This window comes from Solanum stenotomum, chromosome 6 (assembly GCF_019186545.1).
Source record: "Solanum stenotomum isolate F172 chromosome 6, ASM1918654v1, whole genome shotgun sequence".
In the NCBI taxonomy this organism is placed as follows: Eukaryota; Viridiplantae; Streptophyta; class Magnoliopsida; order Solanales; family Solanaceae; genus Solanum; species Solanum stenotomum.
This window is the reverse complement of record NC_064287.1, coordinates 25,549,465-25,570,657: the sequence shown is the minus strand read 5'-3', so window position 1 is coordinate 25,570,657 and position 21,193 is coordinate 25,549,465. Positions and strand designations below refer to the sequence as shown.

General features: G+C 37.0%; 1 protein-coding gene across 2 annotated transcripts; it reads right to left on the bottom strand.

Annotated features, from left to right (window-relative positions):
- Nucleotides 1–1,890: 1,890 nt before the first annotated feature.
- Nucleotides 1,891–20,324, bottom strand: LOC125867138 (OVARIAN TUMOR DOMAIN-containing deubiquitinating enzyme 11-like). 2 transcript variants are annotated; one of them, XM_049547572.1, is made up of 10 exons: nt 20,126–20,323; nt 19,737–19,941; nt 19,416–19,489; nt 18,942–18,996; nt 18,777–18,851; nt 6,463–6,536; nt 6,335–6,383; nt 3,201–3,285; nt 2,614–2,670; nt 1,891–2,323 (listed from the first exon to the last, which is right to left on the bottom strand). In XM_049547572.1, exons 2-10 carry the CDS (start codon nt 19,914–19,916, stop codon nt 2,280–2,282), a joined length of 693 nt encoding a protein of 230 aa, XP_049403529.1. In that variant the 5' UTR covers nt 19,917–19,941; nt 20,126–20,323; the 3' UTR covers nt 1,891–2,279. The 2 variants fall into 2 exon arrangements, 1 of the variants encoding a protein (XP_049403529.1); XR_007446611.1 differs by having other exon boundaries at nt 2,151–2,323; nt 6,331–6,383; nt 19,737–20,324.
- Nucleotides 20,325–21,193: the final 869 nt, after the last annotated feature.

Below are 21,193 nucleotides of genomic sequence, written 5' to 3'. Positions count from 1 at the left end.
GACCAGAATGAATAGAAAGAGAGTTTTATTTTTGTTAAGAAACCTTTTATTGATAGGAGAGAATATTTATTACCAATTTGAGTAAAATGGGGAACAACAGAAATCGTGGAGCACTAATCAAACGTTTTTTCTTTTAATTTTATATTTTTTTTAATATTAAAACCTAACTTTGAAAAAAAAAAAACTATTGTTATATAGGCGGGGAAAAAAACTATTGCTATATAGTGATAATTAAGGTACTTAATTTGTAAACTTAAGTTATTTTCCCAAAAATATTTACCTTGTATTGCCTTATTTTAAAAATTTTCTTTTATCGTGCATTGCGAATAAATATTCTATTTTTAAAATTATAATGCATATTTTGTTTTCAATACAACAAACCAAATATTCAAAAAAAAAAAAAACAATTCATGCATTGTAATCTCCACGATACTAATAATCTCAGCAAAACTCTAACCATCATCAAACTACTCCTAAGCTATACCCTAAATCTGACCCTGCTACATTCTACACTTGAGTAGAAGGTTCAAACCTCATCATCAGTATAGCATCCCCTTCCCCTTTTTTCATTTCCACTCCCTCCCCCGTGTAAACTAAAAAGCTCATTTGTTAATTTTTATATATATATTTTTAGGTATTTCTTTTTGTTTTTCACCCGGTGTTCGGAATCTACATTGAAGCTCCGACTAAATTCAGATCGCGCTCTACAGAGACCATTCAGGGGTGGCACTCCCAACAAGATTTTTCCCATACCCAGGACTTGAACCCGAGACTTCTGATTAAGGATGAAACACTCCCACCAGTGCGCCACAATCCATTTATATTTATAATATCTAGAAATACTTAACAATAACAAAGGGATGTTAACCAATAAAGGTGCATTTTCAAATTATAAAAGCTACAGGAGAAATCCTTTCAATTATGAGAAAAGTGTGTTGCTTAAGTGAGTCTTCTATCAGCATATGCACTTTATTCCTTTGGGCAGATCAAACCCTTTGTGCTGAATAAAAGGAAAGCCACGTGATGTTCATTGGCAATGAGATTTGTCCAATGGAATAAGTGAATGGATGGAACTGTTTCTCCCTTAACCAAAGTTTCAGGTTTGAACCTTGGGTATAAAAAAAAATTCTTGGTCGGGAGCAGTTTCCTTTCAAATGGGGCACGAATCCGGATTGGTCAGCCTCCGATGAAGATACCATACACTCAATGAAAATACAAAAAAAGAGGAATAAAGCGCATTTGTTGTCCTGTAAATAAAGGTCTCTAATTTAATCCCTGAATATGGACCCTACGCAGCGGCGAACCAAATTCGTCAACCTCCAATGTAGGTACTAGACACCCAATGAACCCCAAAAAAAGAGGAATAAAGTGCATTTGCCATCCTTAAATAAAAGACTCCAATTTGAGCCCTGAATATGGAAAAATCCTAGGTCGGGAGCCCCCCCCCCCCCCCCCCAACAAATGAGGCCCAACACGGTGCGAATCTCGAATCTTGAGGAATAAAGTGCAACTGCGGATAGAAGAAAAACTATAAGGAGCATATAATATTAATAAAGATTATCCAGAAAGTACATATTCCTTATGAGTTATGAGATAGAAGAAAAACTATGAGCATGTAATATTAATAAAGATTATCCAGAAAGTACATATTCCTTATGAGTTATGAGATTGCTATGCTCAGTGTTCAGGGAAGCGTGAAGCGGAAAAAAGAGATAAGACCCTGCTTCACGCTTTAAGCAATGAAGTACTCACACACTCATTCTAGTCTGTGAAGCGTAGAAGGCTAACATCGCTTCGCTTCATTGCTTTAAGTCGCGCTCGCTTTCCTGAACAGTGGCTATGCTATGTACCAACTAGCTAATTAAATACTACTAATACACTGTGAGGATAGTGAGCTCTTCTGCATTTGTATTCAAACTATATATGTTCATTACCCCTCAATCTCAAACAAGACCATATGAATTCTCTATAACTATGCAGCTCATTATATGTTACGATGATTCCTAATTTGACTATTTTTATGCTGGTCGTAACCCTTTTCAGATATCCAGGTATAGACCAGCTACAGTTTCACATTTATGTAAATACTAAATATACATATATAAAGATTGTTGATATATTCGCATCTACTATCAAGTACTCCGTAATCGAAAGATTAATGAGTGCAGTAGAGTACTCCACGCAGATCGACTTGAATCTTGGATATCCTCCATGTAAAATGTGTTTCTTTGAGGCATTACACTCAAATGTAGCTCTCAATACTTTAGCTGGTGAAAGCCTCAGAAAAGCCAATGCTTCTTTCTGCGCACTCTAGCAGGCACCTCTGTTGCACATCAAGATAAGAAGAGACCCAATATATCAGCAACCAATGATAGCCAAGACAAATTCTTAAGGAAGAATGGAAGCACAAGTGGCAGAGGTGGGTAGAATATGGATTTAATGGGTTCAATTGAACCTACCGTTTATGACACAGAACATTGAATAGATATGTGAAAAATATTTAGTTATGAACGCATAATTTCAGAAGTGTAACAAATTTAGTGGTTAAGGGATAAAGGTTGAACCCATTGAGTTTAAATTTTGGATCTGCCTCAGAGAACAAGACTGATGTACCTCCAATTACGTATAGAGAATTGTAGTGCACTTCACTCCAGAAACTCAGCCACAATTCTAAAAATAAAGAACAAGTTAAATGTGCGAAGATACAAAAAAGAGAAGAAAAATCAACACCTAAGACAAATTGAGAACACAAACTAAAGTATAAAGCAGTCCTATTTTTATGTTCAGCACACGTGAATTTGCTCGACTACTACATCATTCTTCATAGTAAGTATTGCCGTATTGCAACAATGAATTTGAAACAAACAATGTTTCTTATTGAACCTAGCCAAGGTTACTTGAACATTTTAATTAGTTTTCTCTAGATGACCACAAACAGAGATGTTTGCCTATTTAAAGTCCACAAACATGATCTAAATTTGAATTTCTGCAGGAGAAACATTCAGTTACTATGGTACATCAAAAGTACTATCAATCAGAAAACATCATCCTATTAGGTTATTTTGCATAGGATTATGTCTCTTGGTAGTAGCAGCTAAGTAGCTCTCTAGGTAAGTAAGTGTGCTCATTCACATACGAATGTATGCATGCATGTGTGGGTGTTTTTGTGCATACATGACAGACAAGATGTATGAACGTACCTCTAGAAGGCTGTATGTCCTTAGGAAGAATCTCAATGTAGCCATTTTCGCGAAAAGAAGTGACCAAACATATTTTTACTCCATACTGCAATCAAAATTCAGCAGGCGCAAAGAGTTACAACACCATCACAGTGGCCCACCCGAAAAAGAAAACAAACATATAGATAGGAAAGTATAAGCAGCACAAGAAAGAAGAAATGGGTAGAGCAGTTCTCAGAAATGAAGAGTGTAGAAATCCTTTAGGCGGATAATGTCCAAACCTACCTAGTGATTCAGAGGCTAACAAAACTTGAAAAGATGTAATATCATTTCTTTACATCATTCACAGGCTAAGTTGCTTAGACTCAGGTGCGGGTGTCTGATACAGGTACGTATTAGAGGTTGGATCCTTCATGATCTAAATTTTAAGATTCGCGAGTAGTACGGATCTCTAAGTATGGTTATGGGGTGCGGGGATTCAGCTAAAATTAATTCAAATATCTAAATAGATTTGTAAAAATATGCATGAATTATGGTGGACTATTTGGAAGAAAAGGAATGCATGAACTTTTGGGAGCAAGGATAAAAAATATGTGCCTGAATCATGATTTCATCCTAGCTTTTGTTTTAATTTCCCTTATACAAAGAGTCCTAATCTAATAAAAGTAGGGAAATATTTTACAATGTTCTAATAAAATATAACAAATCTAGACATTAATCTATTAACATCTACCATATAAATTACATTTATTTTCAACATTATAGTTTGGGAATTGATTTCTTCGGTTATTCTTTCCCCATGAAGAAAAATGATGGAAAATATTGATACAATAACCTAGAATCCAGAGCCTAAAGGGAAACTTTTTTTCCCGGAATTGCCAAAGGTGCAACTAAATATACAAACAAATCAAAACGGCAAAGGCATGTACCGCCCACGCCTCACTACAAACGTTAAGGGGCCGTTAATTCTCATTGCTAAGGCATGAAGGGCATCACGCCTTGCAAGGCGGTACCAGTCCCACGCCTTAGCTGTATAATTTATTCCCTTGCTTACATACATTTCAGAGCAAGGGAATAAATTCCCCTGCATTCATAAGACGTTGACTGACAAGGCGCACGGTGCAGCTATTTTTTTTTTTTTGATGACAAGGGAAACCCGCAGCCGCTACCCTTTGGGTGCGCACAGGGTAAAACCCCCGCTCCTATGCAGTAGCTCGCAAACCACATAGGAGAGGTAACCCGCACTAGGCAAGCCTGGTGCGACGAGCTCGACCCAGAAGGCAAACCCCTTGCTTTCGCTGGCAAGGGGTTTCGAACTTGAGACCTCCAACATATAACAATAATTTAGATGATATTACTTATGATTTGATGGAACTAAAGGTGCAACAAAGAGTTAGGTTGTACCTGTTTTGGTTGTGCGGGGGAACAATATTTCCCGACAAGTCTGGGTGTAAATTCAGTTCAGATTATTTGATTGACATGCGTGACTTAGACGCAATGTCACCACAAGCTTAGGGAGCAGTTGCGCTATCGTACTTGTACTATTGTGTATGTCATGCATCAATGGACTCTTCAAGTGATATTTGTGGTTTTCTTTCTTTAGTGCAGGTATGTGAATTTTATATTGTACTATGTACTAAGTTTTATTATGATAAAACAAAAATTCTTGATTCTATTTTTTGTAGGTATGCGCTTGCGAGTGTATTATCCCACTGCAGCCTTGCGTCCCTATGGTCGAGGGCACTGCATTTACATAAATGCATAATTTGACGCACAGGTTAGCAGACCATCCCACTAGGCACTCATCCTCTCAGCTATACATTTGGTGAGCTCCACTTCTACTTGGAGCTAGGATGTGTCTAGGACTCTTTCCTGTATATATTCTATGATTATGGGTAAGTCGGGGCCCTATCCCGACCATATGATAGTTGTTCATTCTTTGGTTTAAGTAGAGGCATCTTTGATTCTGCAGTATTTGTATATATGAAGTCACTCGTTCACTTGCCACTTATATCAGTTTGGCCATTGACCTTCACTTCTACATATACAATTTTATCAGTTAGATAACCATTAGTAGTAAGGATAATTTTGAGCTATTTGACCAGTTGTAGGGCATTTTGAGCCAAAAATGTAACAGGGTAAAGTTGACCTATTTCGAATAGCCTAGGGGTAATTTTGGCCCTTCTCCCTAAAAGCTACGTATGCATGTCTTCTGATTTGAAAATTGAGATATCAAAAGACTTTCACATTAAGTGTTGCATGAGCCGTTGTTATAAATTTTCAAATAGACAAGTAAAACAAGAAGCTCACAATATTAAAAAAGATCAATTTGGGTTGATGAATCATGAACCAAAAACAACACTCCACTATGACGGCTAGCCGTTCAATACCAAAGACAACATTAGAACATCTCTATCCTAGAACCTATTTCCTTTATTTAGAAAAGACCAAAACAATGTTAAGTAAAATTCAAATAATTGGGAATCAAATTGAAAACCAAACAGCCAAAGAAACCCAAAAAAGATACTAGCAATATCATAGAGGCGACAGCTATGGGTTGTGGATGTAACTTCTACCAGCATGTGGTAGCATAGTTCCACATAGGACTTAGTTCTCACTTCTCACACTTTTGACTAGTCTCTCACTGCTTTGCTTTGATACCATAGCTGCACCTTGATTCCATTCCTAGTTTAGAGAACTATTGAAATTCATTTTTGCTCATCCAACAGAATTCATCCTTACTGAAAGTTTTATCAGGCTACTTACTGAATTCATTTTCGCATGTCTAAGAGGATTTCATTCTTATAACAAAACTATGTGTTTGCTCATCTAAGAGGATTTCATTCTTATAACAAAACTATGTGTTTGCTCATCTAACAGGATTTCATTCTTATAACAAAACTATGTGTTTGCTCATCTAACAGGATTTCCTCTGAAAGTTCCGAGTCCATGTTAATAGGGAACATCTAGAAACTTTACAAAATTGAACCCCACCAAAACAAGTTATATTTGATGTAGGGCAGGTATCACACATCCTACTTATTATAGAGCATATTCTTAGTTCTAAGATGTCTTATAATGATCTACACTGCTTACACATGTATTGAATTATGCCACTAAAGCAAGTTGAGAAAGAAAGATACTCTCTCACTTACTCGATCTGCAGCTGCTTGGAGAGTGATATGATCTCCCCATTCCCCCAACCTGGCTTGAACAAGAAATAGCTAGTTAATGGTCTGTCTGGTCTTCTTTATGTAAGCAATAGATTGAAACCAGATTTCACCTCTTCATCTTCTTCAGGTAGCTTTTGTATTTCATGGGAACATAACTTTCATAAAACTTTCTGAAATGCTTTAGCTGAAACAGATTAGAAACCAGGATAAGCACAACTACAACAACATACCCAGTGTCATCCCACAAGTGGGGACTGGGGAGGGTGGTATGCACCAGACCTTACTCTTACCTTGTGAAGGTAGAGAGGCAGAAACAAGAATAAGCACATATAGATTATATAAATTAGTACTTAAATGTGATTTGGAGTCACAAAGGATCATATCGATGGGGCATCATTCCGAGCCATTAGGTCAACCTCATAAACTAAGTCTTAAAAGAATATTCCGAATTATAATGAAAAACAAAATGTTGTTTTCAGTACCGACTTTGTGAATAAGTAGCCATTCCTTTAAAAGAAAAACGCAAGGAAAACTCAAAGAGAAAAGAAAACCTCATACTAACCATGAAATATTGTCACAAATAATTGCTCTATGACTAATTGACTTAACAACTTGCAAGTCGCTAGACAATTATCCAATCCAATGTACAGTTGATATTAATAGCAGCACAGATTTTCACCAATTTCCTGAACTTAATATATCTAAAATCAATATTCATGAGTTATACACTCTAGGAAGAAAAGTTTGGTTCTTATACTAGAGAATGTCAAAATCAAACAGGTACGTGCACTACAGTAGGAGTGTAAGACAACGATTATAAAGTAGTAGCTAAATTGGGACTTATTAGGGTTGAAATCATTCTTATTCCCTAATTGTACATCAAAAAAAGGTTGATATCCTATTTTTCGGGATCAAAGTGAACTATAAGTTGAAGCTTAGAAGACTACCTAGTAAAGAACTTAAAAGAAGATCATCAAATTGATCCATAATGCTTGTGGTGTGCCATCTTAGCACCCAATATTCAGTTCATTCTTATGGTGTTCTCAATGTTTAACTTTTGTTTTAAATATCCTCCAACAACGCCATTAGAATGATTTTGGATAAATTTTGAAGAGAAAAACTCGAATCACATGGAACCTATAACAAAAGTACAATATAGTTTCTTTTTAAGTTTCATTTTAACTTTTTTTATCAGGTAATTGTTTAATTCTTTCAATCAGTATCCAGAGGAAACAACATGAGTACAAAAAATGATATAGCTCCTGTATATTCCACTCGCTACGGTAGAAAAAGTAAAGGGCTGACAAAATCCAAAAGAGCAAAAACATTATCCTCAAAATGCGCCAGAAAATTAAACTTGATTTTATACTGAATAGTTGAAGGACCATTTAAAGATCAAGGCTTGAGGATTTGGTAAGAAAAAACTGAACATTAAGGTTTGAAAATATGATATTAAAAAATGAACATTAAGAACTAAGTTACTAAACTAACACAGGGATCGCAAATATCAATTTTGTCATTCTCGAAAACTTATGTCTCACCTCCTCTTGATTTCTAAAACAAACTTGATTTCGCAATCATATATCACAAATACCCATTTAACAAGATCGCGAACTAGCTTAAGACACTCCAAGAACTTTCTTAGGCACTCCTTGCAACCCCCGAATTTTGATCTCTTTTAACTATCAAAAGTTTTCAGGCATTCTTCCTCAGATAACTTCTATATTTCACTGCATTCACTATTCCCATCAATTACCAAAACCTAACCATTAGTATCAGTATTATCTTGTCCCCGACCTGTTATTATGTCACATGGGTCGTTCCTCACTCTTGAATGCTCTACTCGGCCAGACATTAGGTTACCAATTTGACCTCATATGGGACAGATTTCATATCTATAGAATTGAGCAATGTTTTAAGTTCTTTGAAAAAAAGGAGGGCATTGTTTAGAAAATTTGCATTTCTTTAATCACGGTTTATGTAAAGCTACAAGTACAGATTTTTATCAATTTTTAAAAGCCATAACTCATTTTTACAAAGAGAACAACTGCCACTTTTTTCTTCCAACTTTTCCTTTTCATCTTGAGTATAGGATTTTATTCCAGTTGTTTTGGTTTCTTCATTTCTTGGCAGTACCCTGTTGGCTTCTGCAATTTGATTCCTGCTGTGTGTGTTAAAACTTCAGATAGCATTAAATCGGGCCTCTTTTTGCATAAGCTAATAAACTCAATTTCATCTAAATTTCGGCACTAAATTGATTCAAACATGTAACGACCTGCAGGGTCGTTTTGTATTTTTCAACCCGTTTCCCCAGTTTAACCTTTCCTACAGCTTCATTATGTTGTTTATGACATGTGGGGATGGATGGCACGATTCCCGGTGTGATCAGATGCATTTTGGGGAAGATTTTCATCTTTGAAAGTTTAGAATTTGCCGTCTGGAAAGTTTAACCAAAGCCAACATTTTGGTTAAGAAGTTTGGATTTGAGTTATGACGGTTCCAATAGGTATGGATGGTGATTAATGACTTGATTGGATGTTTTGTATGGATCCCAAGGTGCTCATGAGTGAATTGGATTATTGGTTGAGTTTCTGGTTAAGTTTGGAAATTTTAGTTGAACACTGTCAACATTTGGTTAAGAAAACCTGGGATCGGTGATTTGGTGATTCCAACAAGTTTGGATTGCATTCTACGATTGATTTTCATATTTGGTTTGTGTCCCGGGGGTTCCAGATGAGTTTCAGACACTTGATTGATGATAGGCCTAAAATGGATATATTTAGCCATTAATTATCTCACATTTTAGAACTTTTAATTGTCTTTTAAGTAGTGATTATATTGTTTTATGCTTAATATTATATTTTTGATGTGTAGAAATAAAGCGGTGTGAGAGGATGAAGAGATTTTAAGTAAAATTGGGGAGGGGGGGAGGGGGCTTAATTATTGTCCTTGTCATCCAACATGAAGGCAACAATGAAAAAAAGACGAAGCAATGAAATATGCAGCAAGGCGCGCCAGGCAACCCAGATTCTGATTTTATTTCAACTCATTTTGGACTCAGTTATTTCATTTGGGACTTTTCCTACACCTATAAATAGTCCATAAACACGTTTTGGAAAAGAAAAAGACTATTGATGTAGACAGAGTTTGGAGCTGCCGTGGAGATGAAGTTAATTGAGTTTTACCTTTTCTTCTCCATACTATTCATTTTGTGTTATTCTGGATGATTTATGGTATTTCCTCCATGTCTATGTGGAGCTAAATTTTTCATTCTAGGGGGTTGTAAACGTTATTATTTGAATATTATTTTCAATTAATTAGTTTATCTCATTGGTCTGTTGTTCAATACTGCTCTTAATTATTTTGTTGCATAGCTAACAGTGAAATACTATTCACGCATCTATAATTGAGCTGTACAACATAAATTATAGATTGGGCATATGGTTGATTAGAGTGTGTTCTCCTAATAGGAGGAGCGAATTCGTGATTAGGCTAAACATAGCTAATCGCGTTGCTTGACAGATATACAAGGAGATATAAATGCATTCTTGTTAATTCTTTTCTACTAGACATAGAGAATTAGGTTAACTTGAATAGACGCACAATTACTCAACAGAAAATTGTGAGTAAAATTAACCCTGTCAATCAATTATCATAATAAATTAATTAGTTAAATCAATAACACGATTGTTAGATAGCCCATTTCCCTAGATCAATTTTACCTCATTGACAACATAAAAATACACTCTTTCTTGGTTAAAGTTCATTAGTACTTTTCTTTTTATTTTAGTTAGTTTATAATTATAAGTTTGGATTTTATTTGTTGTTAAGTTAATTCACATTAATTAATTTAGTTAACAGTTAATCACAAGTCACTATGGGTTCGACATTTGACTTTTAGTCACTTTATTACTTTACAACCGCATGTCCTTATGAGTGCGTTTGGCCGCAACAAGTTTTTGACATCATTGTCGAGACTTGGAAATTAACTATTTTTCTAAATTAGACTTTTGTGAGGCCTGTCAATTTTTAGTTTAAAGGCGTTTTAAATTTAGGTTTCAGATGGGTGGATCCGGCAAGCTCGCCGGAACACATCCAATAGGGGAGGATAGCATCTTTTACAACGCAGGTTTCAAGTCCTACGACATTACGAGATGTAAAGACAAAGTTGGGAGTTGGTTTGAATGGGTGGAACGCAGCCGACGTCAGATGAGAAGAGTGGAAATTAGCATTAAAGTCCTGAAATGGTTAGTTGTAGTATTTATTGAAGCTTCCAAAGTGCAGGGGAGGACAGTTAAGAGGTGGAACATGAAGGACCACTTTGCAGCATTCTATTGCACTCTCAAATACAATGAGAGCGGGAGATACATCAGTTTTATAGCATTACAAGGTCAAAACAAATCAGTCATAATTACTCCAGAATCTACATTCAAAGGAGGTTGGGGGAATATAGCTCACAAGATTGCTGGGTTTATTTATGAAACAGACGAAACACAGGGGATAACAGTAAAGGACAACAAACAACTCCACAGGTCCTACAAAGAAGCTCTCTTCCATGACAGATGGGTGACGGAGGTAACGGAGAAGGCAGAGATACAAAGCACAGCAAACAGAGTAAGGATCACAGGAGGCAAATCGCAATCAGAAAAGGACCTCTTGAACAGATGCTTAGTAGGGAAATTCCAGTGCCAAACAAATGACAACCCTAACTTGAACGATGTAAGAAGATAGGCATGTAACTCTTGGAAGTCGGCGATAGAAGTCAAAGTGTATGCCACAAACGACGGCCATTTTATGTTTGAACTATCGTCAAGACTAGCAGCAGAGCATGTCTTAACAGGCCAATGGACCTGGAAGAAGATGAAGTTGGAACTTGAATGGTGGAAACCAACAACTGGCTGCTGGCAGGCAGAGGTAGGGAGAGATTGGGTATGGATCAAACTGCTAGGTTTACCTATGAATCTATGGTCACAGAAGGTTTTCAAAGAGATCGGCAACCTATCTGGAGGCTATATCGAGACAGAGGAGGAGACCTCTCTCAAAAATCATCTTCATTGGGCTAGAATAAAAGAACAAGGCGACGGCAAACGGATTCCCAGAGAAGTAGAAATAACCTGCGATGATTTCACTTACACCATTCCGGTGTGGTGTGAAGCTCCGGTCACCGTGAAATTTTCAGAGAAGAGGAGAGAGGAGAAGGGAAAATACCCAGCAGTCAATACCCAAGATCAGCTTTTGCAGATAACAAAGGAGGTAATAGCAGCGAAAAAGATGGATGGGCACGTGGGGTCTTCCAGTGAGGGGTCTCTCATGCAAGTGGGCCCGAGATTTAAAAGGGGAGAATATAATGTTTATAGCAGACAAAAACTAGGTCAAAGGAAAGTGGGCCCAAATTTGGGCCCAATTCTTTTGGACCCAATTGTTGGAGAAAAGGCTAGAGCCCAAGCTTTACAAATCCCTTCAGAAGACATTTTTAACATTGAGATAGCAGCGAATCAAACGAAGGAAAATAAAGCTCAAAGTCAAATTACACCATGGAATAGGGACGATGGGGAACTGGAAGTTGCAAGACATATGGTAGACATGCCTGGAAAAAATAAGGAAGAATTGGGGGAGAAAAGTACAGCGATAATGGTACAATCATTGGCAGAGGAGAATACAAATGGAGGATCAGAGGATGTTATCCCACTGGGTATCCAATTCCCAGAGGAAGACTACAACACACTGAGCACCTCAGAATGGATACAACAAAATATAATCAAACTGAGCTCGGAATTTGTGGTTAATTTCAAAGGATGTGAGGAGAGGGAGAAGGAATTATTGATGAAAATTGACAGTAATAAGCGAGAAAGTAAGGGGAAACAGAGTGAACAGTCAACATGCAAGAAGAAAGGGCAATTGGAACTAAAGAACCTACAACTAGATTCTAAGTTTCACAGCAATGGCTCTAGAAGTAAAGGGGAGTATTTGTCCATCATGGATCAATGAATTTAAACATTGTTTCCTGGAATGTGAGGGGACTGAATTGTGGGAAGAAAAGGTGTATGATCAGGAATATGTTAAGAATCTGGAAAGCAGATGTTGTGTGTTTTCAAGAGACAAAACTGGAGGGGGAGATTGCAAACATAGTTAAAGAAATTTGGGATTAGTCGGGGCTCAAAGAGACTCGGACACCCGGTGCAAATCAAAAAAAAAAAATAAAAAAAATTTGGGGTAGTAGATGGGCAGATTATGTGCAACTAGAAGCTAGTGGGACTAGGGGAGGCATACTAATTATGTGGGATAAAAGAATATGGGAAGGGGGAGTAAGTAGTGTGGGAGCATACTCAGTTTCATGTTGTTTCTCTGGCAAAAACCAGGATTTTAAATGGCACCTAACAGGAGTCTACGCCCCAAATGACAGAGTTGAAAGGAAAGAAACTTGGTGGGAAGTGGGGGCAGCTAGAGGTCTATTTACAGGTCCTTGGGTCTTATGCGGGGATGTCAATACAGTGAGATATCCTTCTGAGAAGTTCAACTGCAGTAGAATCAGTAGGTCAATGACAGATCTTTCGGGGTTCATTGAAGACATGGAATTAATGGACTTAGATTAGCAGGGGGAGAGTTCACATGGAGGAAAGGTGAAAGACATTCCACAGCAGCAAGACTAGACAGGTTCATGATCTCTGAAGATTGGGATACAAAATTCAGGAATATCAAGCAGTCTATAGATCCTTTAGGATTACTGTAATTAGTCTCTTGTTTTAGCTTGTTACTACCTTTTTGGAGGTCTCCAGCATACCTTAATGCCGAGGAATACAACATTACCAATTTCAAAAAAATATTCTGCAGAGAATTGTCTCTGATCATTCCCCATGATGCTACAATGTGGAGAATGGGGGTCAACCAAATCATATTTCAAGTTCGAAAATTGGTGGCTGACTACAGAAGGTTTCAATGACAGAGTAAAGGGATGGTGGGATCTTTTCATTTCCAGGGAAAACCAGATTTTGTACTGGTAGCAAAGCTGAGGGCATTGAAAGAAAAGTTGAAAAAGTGGAGCAAGACCAGTCAGGGGAATCTGAAACAACAAAAGCAACTTGTACTCAATCAATTAGCAGAAATTGAAATGATACAGGATCAGAGAATTTTGGAGGAAGGGGAGATAGTTTCCAGATTAGCTCTTACCACTGAGTTGGAAGAAATAGTCAAAAATGAAGAAACAGCATGGAGACAGAGATCTAGGGTAGTTTGGCTTAGACGGGGGGACAGGAATACCAATTTCTTCCACAAGGTAGCAAATTCACACAGAAGAGTCAACACTATTAATAAAATCAAAGCCAGGGAAGAGTTACTAACTGAACCTGCTGAAATTCAAAGAGAGATCACTGAGTACTATGAGAATCTATACTCTGAAACTGAGGATTGGAGGCCAGAGTTGGAAATGAGAGAGTGTCCTATGATTGATGAAAATGACAACAACCAACTGATGGCCCCTTTTGAAGCTCAGGAAATTCTAGAATGCATCAAAGCATGTGCGGGGGATAAATCCCCTGGCCCGGATGGCTTTTTTTAGACAGTGTTGGGATATCATCAAAACAGAATTGGTTGCAGCAGTTCAAAACTTCTATGTGGAAGAAGTGTTTGAGAAGAGTATAAATGTTACTTTTGTGACTTTGATACCTAAGAAGATAGGGGCAGAAGAACTTAATGACTTTAGACCAATAAGTTTAGTGGGGGGAGTTTACAAGATAATTGCAAAACTTTTGGCTGAAAGACTAAAGAAGGTGATGCATAAGCATGTGAACAAGCAACAAATGGCCTTTATCAAGAGCAGGCAGATCATGGATGCAGATCATGGATGCAGTGTTGATAGCCGATGAATGTGTTGATTCCAGGAAAAAGGATAAACAACCAGGGATCCTATGCAAGCTGGATATCCAGAAGGCATATGATCACCTGAATTGGAACTTTTTGATGAAGATGATGCAGAGGATGGGTTTTGGTAAAAGATGGTTAAAGTGGATCAGACATTGCATAAGCTCAGTGAAATTCTCTATTCTGATCAACAGAAACCCATGTGGGTTTTTCCCATCAAACAGGTGTTTGAGACAAGGGGACCCCCTATCTCCTTTTCTTTTTATCTTGGCTATGGAGGGGTTGAGCAACCTATTCCAGACTGCAAGAGCAAATGGTTGGATCAAAGGTTTCAAAGTGGGGGAGAATACAAGAAACAATCTAGAGATCACTCATCCACAGTCATTTTAAGTATTTTTGAGGCTGTGTCAGGTTTGCACATAAACTGGAGCAAGAGTTTCATTTATCCAGTAAACACAGTACCAAATATTGAGGACTTAACTTACAAGCTTGGAGGGAAAGTAGGTGAACTACTAGCAACCTACTTGGGAATGCCTTTGGGGGCTAAGAGCAAATCAAGTGGAATATGGAGTGGTGTAATTGAAAAGTTTGAAAGGAAGCTCGTGAACTGGAAGTGTCAATATCTATCCTTAGGTGGCAGACTAACTCTAGTCAATAGTGTCCTGGATGCCTTGCCATCATACATGATGTCAATATTCCCTATACCAGCCAAAGTAACCAAGAGGTCAGATGCAATTAGGAGGAACTTTCTATGGAAAGGCAGTGAAGATAAGAAGAAGTATCATTTGGTCAAATGGGAGGAGTTGCTGGTTAGCAAGAGAGGGGGTGGACTCAATATCAGAGATCTGAGTACGCAGAATAACAACTTGATGATGAAATGGTTGTGGAAATTTGCCTCACCAGAAGTATCTCTATGGAAGGAAGTAATAACAACAAAATATGGCATGGAGGACAAGTGGATGACAGAGGGGGTGACCAGCCCTTATGATTGTAGTGTATGGAGATCAATCAGGAACTTATGGCTACTATGGCTACTGGTCAAAGATAGAACAAAATGTAAGGTTGGTAATGGAGAAAAAGTGGCCTTCTGGAATGACATCTGGTGCGGACAGGAGACACTCAAACAAGCATTCCCTGAGCTACATAGTCTAAGTCAAGCACAGGAAGCATCAGTGGCAGACTTATGGACAGGACAAGGGTGGAATTTACATCTAAGAAGAAACTTAAATGACTGGGAAATAACATCCATAGCAAGATTTCATGACACAATGGCTAGGGCTACCAATCTAGCAGAAGAGCAAGATAGACTGATATGGAAAGGGGAGAGAAAGGGAGAGTTCACTGTAAGATCTACATATCGAGAATTGAGACCTATTGAAGAGCAGAAAGCAGGATGGCCTTGGAGGATGATCTGGAGAACAAAAATCCCATACAAGGTGAATTATTTCACATGGCTTTTGGCAAAGGAGGAAGTCTTGACACATGAAAACTTGAACAAGAGGAAATGCAACCTTTGCTCTAGATGTTATTTATGCGAAGAACAGGTGGAGACAGTCAACCATCTCCTTTTACACTGCAAATGGACAGATCAATTATGGCAGATGTTCATTCACAAGAGGGAGATCAAGTGGACAAAACCAGGGAGAATCACAGAAGTTCTAAAATGCTGGAATAGTGATGGAAATGCAGGAAAAAAGGAGGAGAGATGGAGGATTGTCCCAGCATGCATTTGGTGGACAATTTGGAATGAAAGGAATCAAAGATGTTTTGAAGGAAAGAACAACAATATTCAGAAGATAAAGATAAACTACCTAGGTCTTTATTATTTTTGGTGTAAGCAAGTAGTAATAGGAAATTCTGAAGATGTTTCTAATGTTATTGACTGGCTGTAACTAGAAGATCTTAGGGCTGATGTAAGTATAAATATTTGGAGGGGAACTACACTTTGATGTAGTATACCTGTGGATATATAGAAGTAAATGTTACCTTTCTCAAAAAAAAAAAAATTATACTTTTGTTTTTGTCTAGTCCAATTTAATTTTTTTATTTTTGTATATATATTTGTTTTCTGTAGTATTATTTATCCTTTTTGAATGGCATCTCGGAATGTAAATTCATCGAGTAATGGGTATTCATATGTTGGTATTTCTTAATTGTACTGTGGAGGACCTCACTTAAATATAAATTGTCATCATTTTTTCAGGAGCAGAGTGTGCGCACATTTTCTTTGAGTGGAATGTCTTATTCCTCTTCCCCAATCCTCTATTATGATTCTCCTTTTGTTTGTGATATTAACCGGAGTAATGAAGTGGAAGATACGGAACATGATGCTCGACTTAGTGATATGATGAAGCAAATATTGGAGCAGAACGCATAAAATAGGAAAGCCATGGGGATGAGTGTCAATGCAAGCTAAGACTAAAGCTTATAATTATCTACAAGTTACAGGTTTAGCTGATACCCATGACGAACCCCAAGCAGAAGAAGAGAACGAGGTACTGCAACAAGAAAGTTATGAAGAAGCAGAGATAGTGAGTCAATCTTGGCTAACAGAACAAGCTCAACTAATAAGCTTGCATGGGTTTCTCCATGGTGGTCTTACAAAGAGGCGAAACATTTGATGGAAGGAAGAACTAAGATCAGACAAGAGATGCACCAATTTGGCTTAGATATCCATGATTAGCACATTGAGTTGAATAAAAAGATTGAGGCATTTGATGCCCAACTACCAATTGTTGTGGATATTGACCAGCTTGTAAAGCAGAAAGAGGAATCCTAACCATTCAACCGAAATACTATTCTGATGCCAAGGATGAGAAGGTATACTAGGGCCACGATATCAATGATAATGATGGTTTAAAGTTAAGGCGTGTTAGACCTCATTCTATTATGTTTAGGTGGTGACATGAGAATCAAGCCATCCGAACCTATGGAGAAGTGTATAGATCAGGAACAAGACTCTTACATTCTAAACTTTTCCACATCAAAAAGAAAAACTGGCGTCCCTCACTTAAAGGCCAAGAAGTGCAATATGCAATGTTCGCTACATGGTCCTTTAAAACCTTTACCACCACCCGTGATGCAAAATTGAGGGATTAATTCGTATCTTCAAAGTGAAAGGAGAACTGGTGAAAGTGTTAGCACCGTGTTGCTGCATTAAATCAGTCATTAGTTGGGAGGCAACCAAATCTTATTGCTTTCTTTATATATATATATATATATATATATCATTGTATTTTTTGTAGTATTACGTTTTTTTGTATTTGTAGAAGTATGTGCAAGGAAGTAAAGTCATTAGAAGTATTGAAAAGCGAGCCGCAAAGTGAATCTAAGTGTGGGGTTCCCGTATAAAGAACTGTGTCTGGAGAAGTCTGAGTATCCCCTAAGCTGCAAATGTGCATTTGGTCTTTCAGGGAGTTTATTTTACCCAATTGTTATTTATAGGATGCATTGAGGATAATGCACATTTTATGTATGGGGTAAGGAGATTGCTTGGATGCTTTTTTGTTCTACTTTATTAGGTAGTTAATAATTCTCTTAGTTTTTCTTTATGCTTCGGTTCTTTTATGAGGGATGTAACTTGAACTGGGTAAGTTTTTATATTTTTTTTATTTTTTAGTAGTACTAAAGGAGAGAGAAGAAATACTTTTTGACTTGGTTGATACAAGCATATGTGGGCATGAGCTTGAGTAGCATTTTTATGTCAGTGTTTAAGTACCACTAAAATAACAAAATTTCTGACACCTAAGCTCAAAGTAGTGACTCTATATTTAGCTTTCTCTTATGTTGTGGTTCGGTATGATCTGTCTATCAAAGAGAAGAATTGATCCATTTTGATTGAGACTTGTGTCATGAGAGGTGAGGATTTCTTGCATATATTCCATATCTTGCTTCTCAGACTAGAACTTGATCTACATGTTATTGAAGCGAAATAATGTTGCTCTGTTTAGAAGATGATGATAGGCTTTATTCACTTCTACTAAACCAAGTCCATGAACACCAATGATAAGGCATTACTTGTTATTTCATCTCTTCCTTGACAACATCTTAACCTTTCTATTCTTTGTATTGCTATCAAACACAAGCTTCGTAAAGAACCTTGCAAGTCTCAACACTTCCTCGTTCACATATATCTTTGAGTTTGCAAACAAATCACAAAAATATGACGACTGAGATATGGTTCCAACAGAAACTGAACTCTAGCAAAACTGGCATTGTCCGAATTTCAGTCTCCCTGATGCTTGTGGTAGATAATTGTGATAAAGATAGCCTGCGGTGTTTAACTCAATCTTGATATTACAAAAAGCAAAAAAGCTACACTATTATTGAGTTGCGAATTATACTTCAGGTACATATAACCCTCAAAGCGACAATTGTATCTTTTTTTTATGGTTAAGACTAATAATCTTACAAAAATCACATGAAGAGAACCTAAGCTGTAATATGTGATGATCCTAGTGAAAAACAATCCTCGAATAAAATGACAGTAGCCTTGGTAGCATCTTGATTTATAACAGATAATAATGAGATGAAAGGAAAATATATTAAAAATTTAATGTACCCATACCTGTTTGACAACCTCCATCCTCACATGCTTATGATACTCTGGATTATGATACAACTGATCTGCAAGGGCTCGAAACTGTTCAATAAGTCGAAGGAAATAGTCACAAATAGCACGCATGTATGTCAAGTGCAGGAATGGCTTGGAGACTAGTTAAAAGAGAATAACCTGGCAATTGCCATCTCCTTGAATTTGAAACTCAGCAAGGCCATATGCTGCCAACCTGATGATAGATAACATTACACATTAACAAGGAAAAATATTCCTTACTGACAATACCAAAATAGTACAGAGATATAAAGTAACATCCTTCCTCTTTTAACTCATGGCTTTTTCCATACATTATGATGATAACTACAGATCACAAATAAGTACTTTTAACTATCCCGGAGAACAATATATTGTAGAGAAACAGCGTAAAAACTGTACAAGCAAAGGGCCATATCTTTTCTAGGATTGCATCAGCTTTTCATTTTAACTATTTGAATACACCAGTTTAAATTCTATGAAACCAAATAAAATTGGAAATCTTCAATTAGAGCCCCCGACGTCATACAACTGGCTTCTCCATTTCAAACTGTGGTTTCAAGATCAATTGTCAAGCTGAAGGGCTATGATACATTAAGTAAAGTGATACACAACCTGCCAGAGAGCCTCCCGTGGTCAAGTGTGGCATCATTAGGATCAGGTATCTGCCCAATGACCCTTGGAGTGTGCTGCAAAGACAGTAAGATTATAAGCAGAATATGATGGTTAGTAGCATATTATTATTCCAAGAATTAAAGCGTGCACTGAATCACTGCTCACATCAATGCAACTCTATACAAAAACTCATTACTACAGATGATAGACAAACACTAAATTTACAAAACAGGCAAATTCTTGATAACTTACAACATGACAATATTGAAACTATGTCATATACATAGAAAAACTGTCTAGTACAAGCAAATATGATTGTACCGGGATTGAGTCCAAATGAGAGAGTCTGTTCGCAAGCTTGCCCCCGTACCTCGAAGCAATTTCTTCTTCTTCTGCCAAGATTTTCGCAATGGCATGATCATCCTCAGTACCTTGTGAACTGCTATTCAAACTAGAGGGAGAACTCGTGCTTGCTCTTGAATTTCCAAAATGTTCATTCATATTACGATCAATAACAGGAATAGACCTATACAGCAAGAAACAATTCCTATATAAAAAATTAGGATTGATACATTAAGAAAAAACCCAAAAAAAGGAAATCTTGTGAGGATCTATCAGATACCCACAAACCCAAACCCAAAAGAAGAATGAGGGTTTGGAATAACAAGTAATGTATCTAATTTTGGATCAAGACCCACAATCTGAAGTACCTTTAGGAGCAAAAGGGTGATTTGATTTCAACGGAAAAGAAGAAAGGAAGCAATAATGGGATTTTTGCTTGAAGAAAAGAAAGCGTCAAGGGAGAGGGTTGGCCTCAGAGTTGGTTGGAGAAGTCTCGTGAGTTGTGACGTCGGAACAATTGGATTAGACGTCCCTCTTTCACCCCCGACATGCCCACCACAACCAAACGGATAAATTTTCGTAAACAAAACACATATGAGATTTAATTAAAGATGATAAATATTTTCAATAATTTTTATTTATTTTTTACATTTTGACCCAATACAATATATAAAAATTCTAATAACCTAAAAAGATTAAAAGTTTTATAAAATGAAGATCAAAGCAATATAAGTATAAAGAGAAGAAGGCAAGAAATGTAGATGCAAGAGAGAACTTTTCTTTTTATTCAAGTGTGTCCTTCAAATGGTGAATGATATTTCTATTTATAGTGTTGAAATATCATACTCAAAGGCTACCTTGTTAAAAGTCAAACTAGTAGATACATAGTTATCCACCAAGGTTCATATCACTTTGGATTATACATACATGAATTCAATTAATTCTTGAAGAAATCAAATGGACAATCCACTATTCAATAGATTTATAGCCCTTCTCCTTGGATGTCTATAGATAATATGCATCATTAAAACCTTACTAGGAAAACTATGTGGGAAAAAAATTCTAATAAAGGAAACAGAGTACACATATCTTTTGATACGCATTATTTGTTGCATCATTAAAAACCTTGCCAGGAAAATTCGGTGGGACAAAACGTCGGTTAAGAAAAAAAGTGTGCAATGCGTATTATACTCCCCCTTATTAAAACATCACTTAATTTCTTGTGATGATGTCATTCAATCCTATATACCAAGTTTTCAAATATTGATAGTGTCTTTGTGATCAAATCACATTCACGAAGATGTTGCATGATTGAACTCATCCTCATATATCATTTTTTGGTTTTATGGATATGATGAGGTTTTGAGCTTAGTCGAATACATTCTTGAAAAATCACTCTATTCGTGACTTCATTGTTGTAAGTAAATTGCTCATTC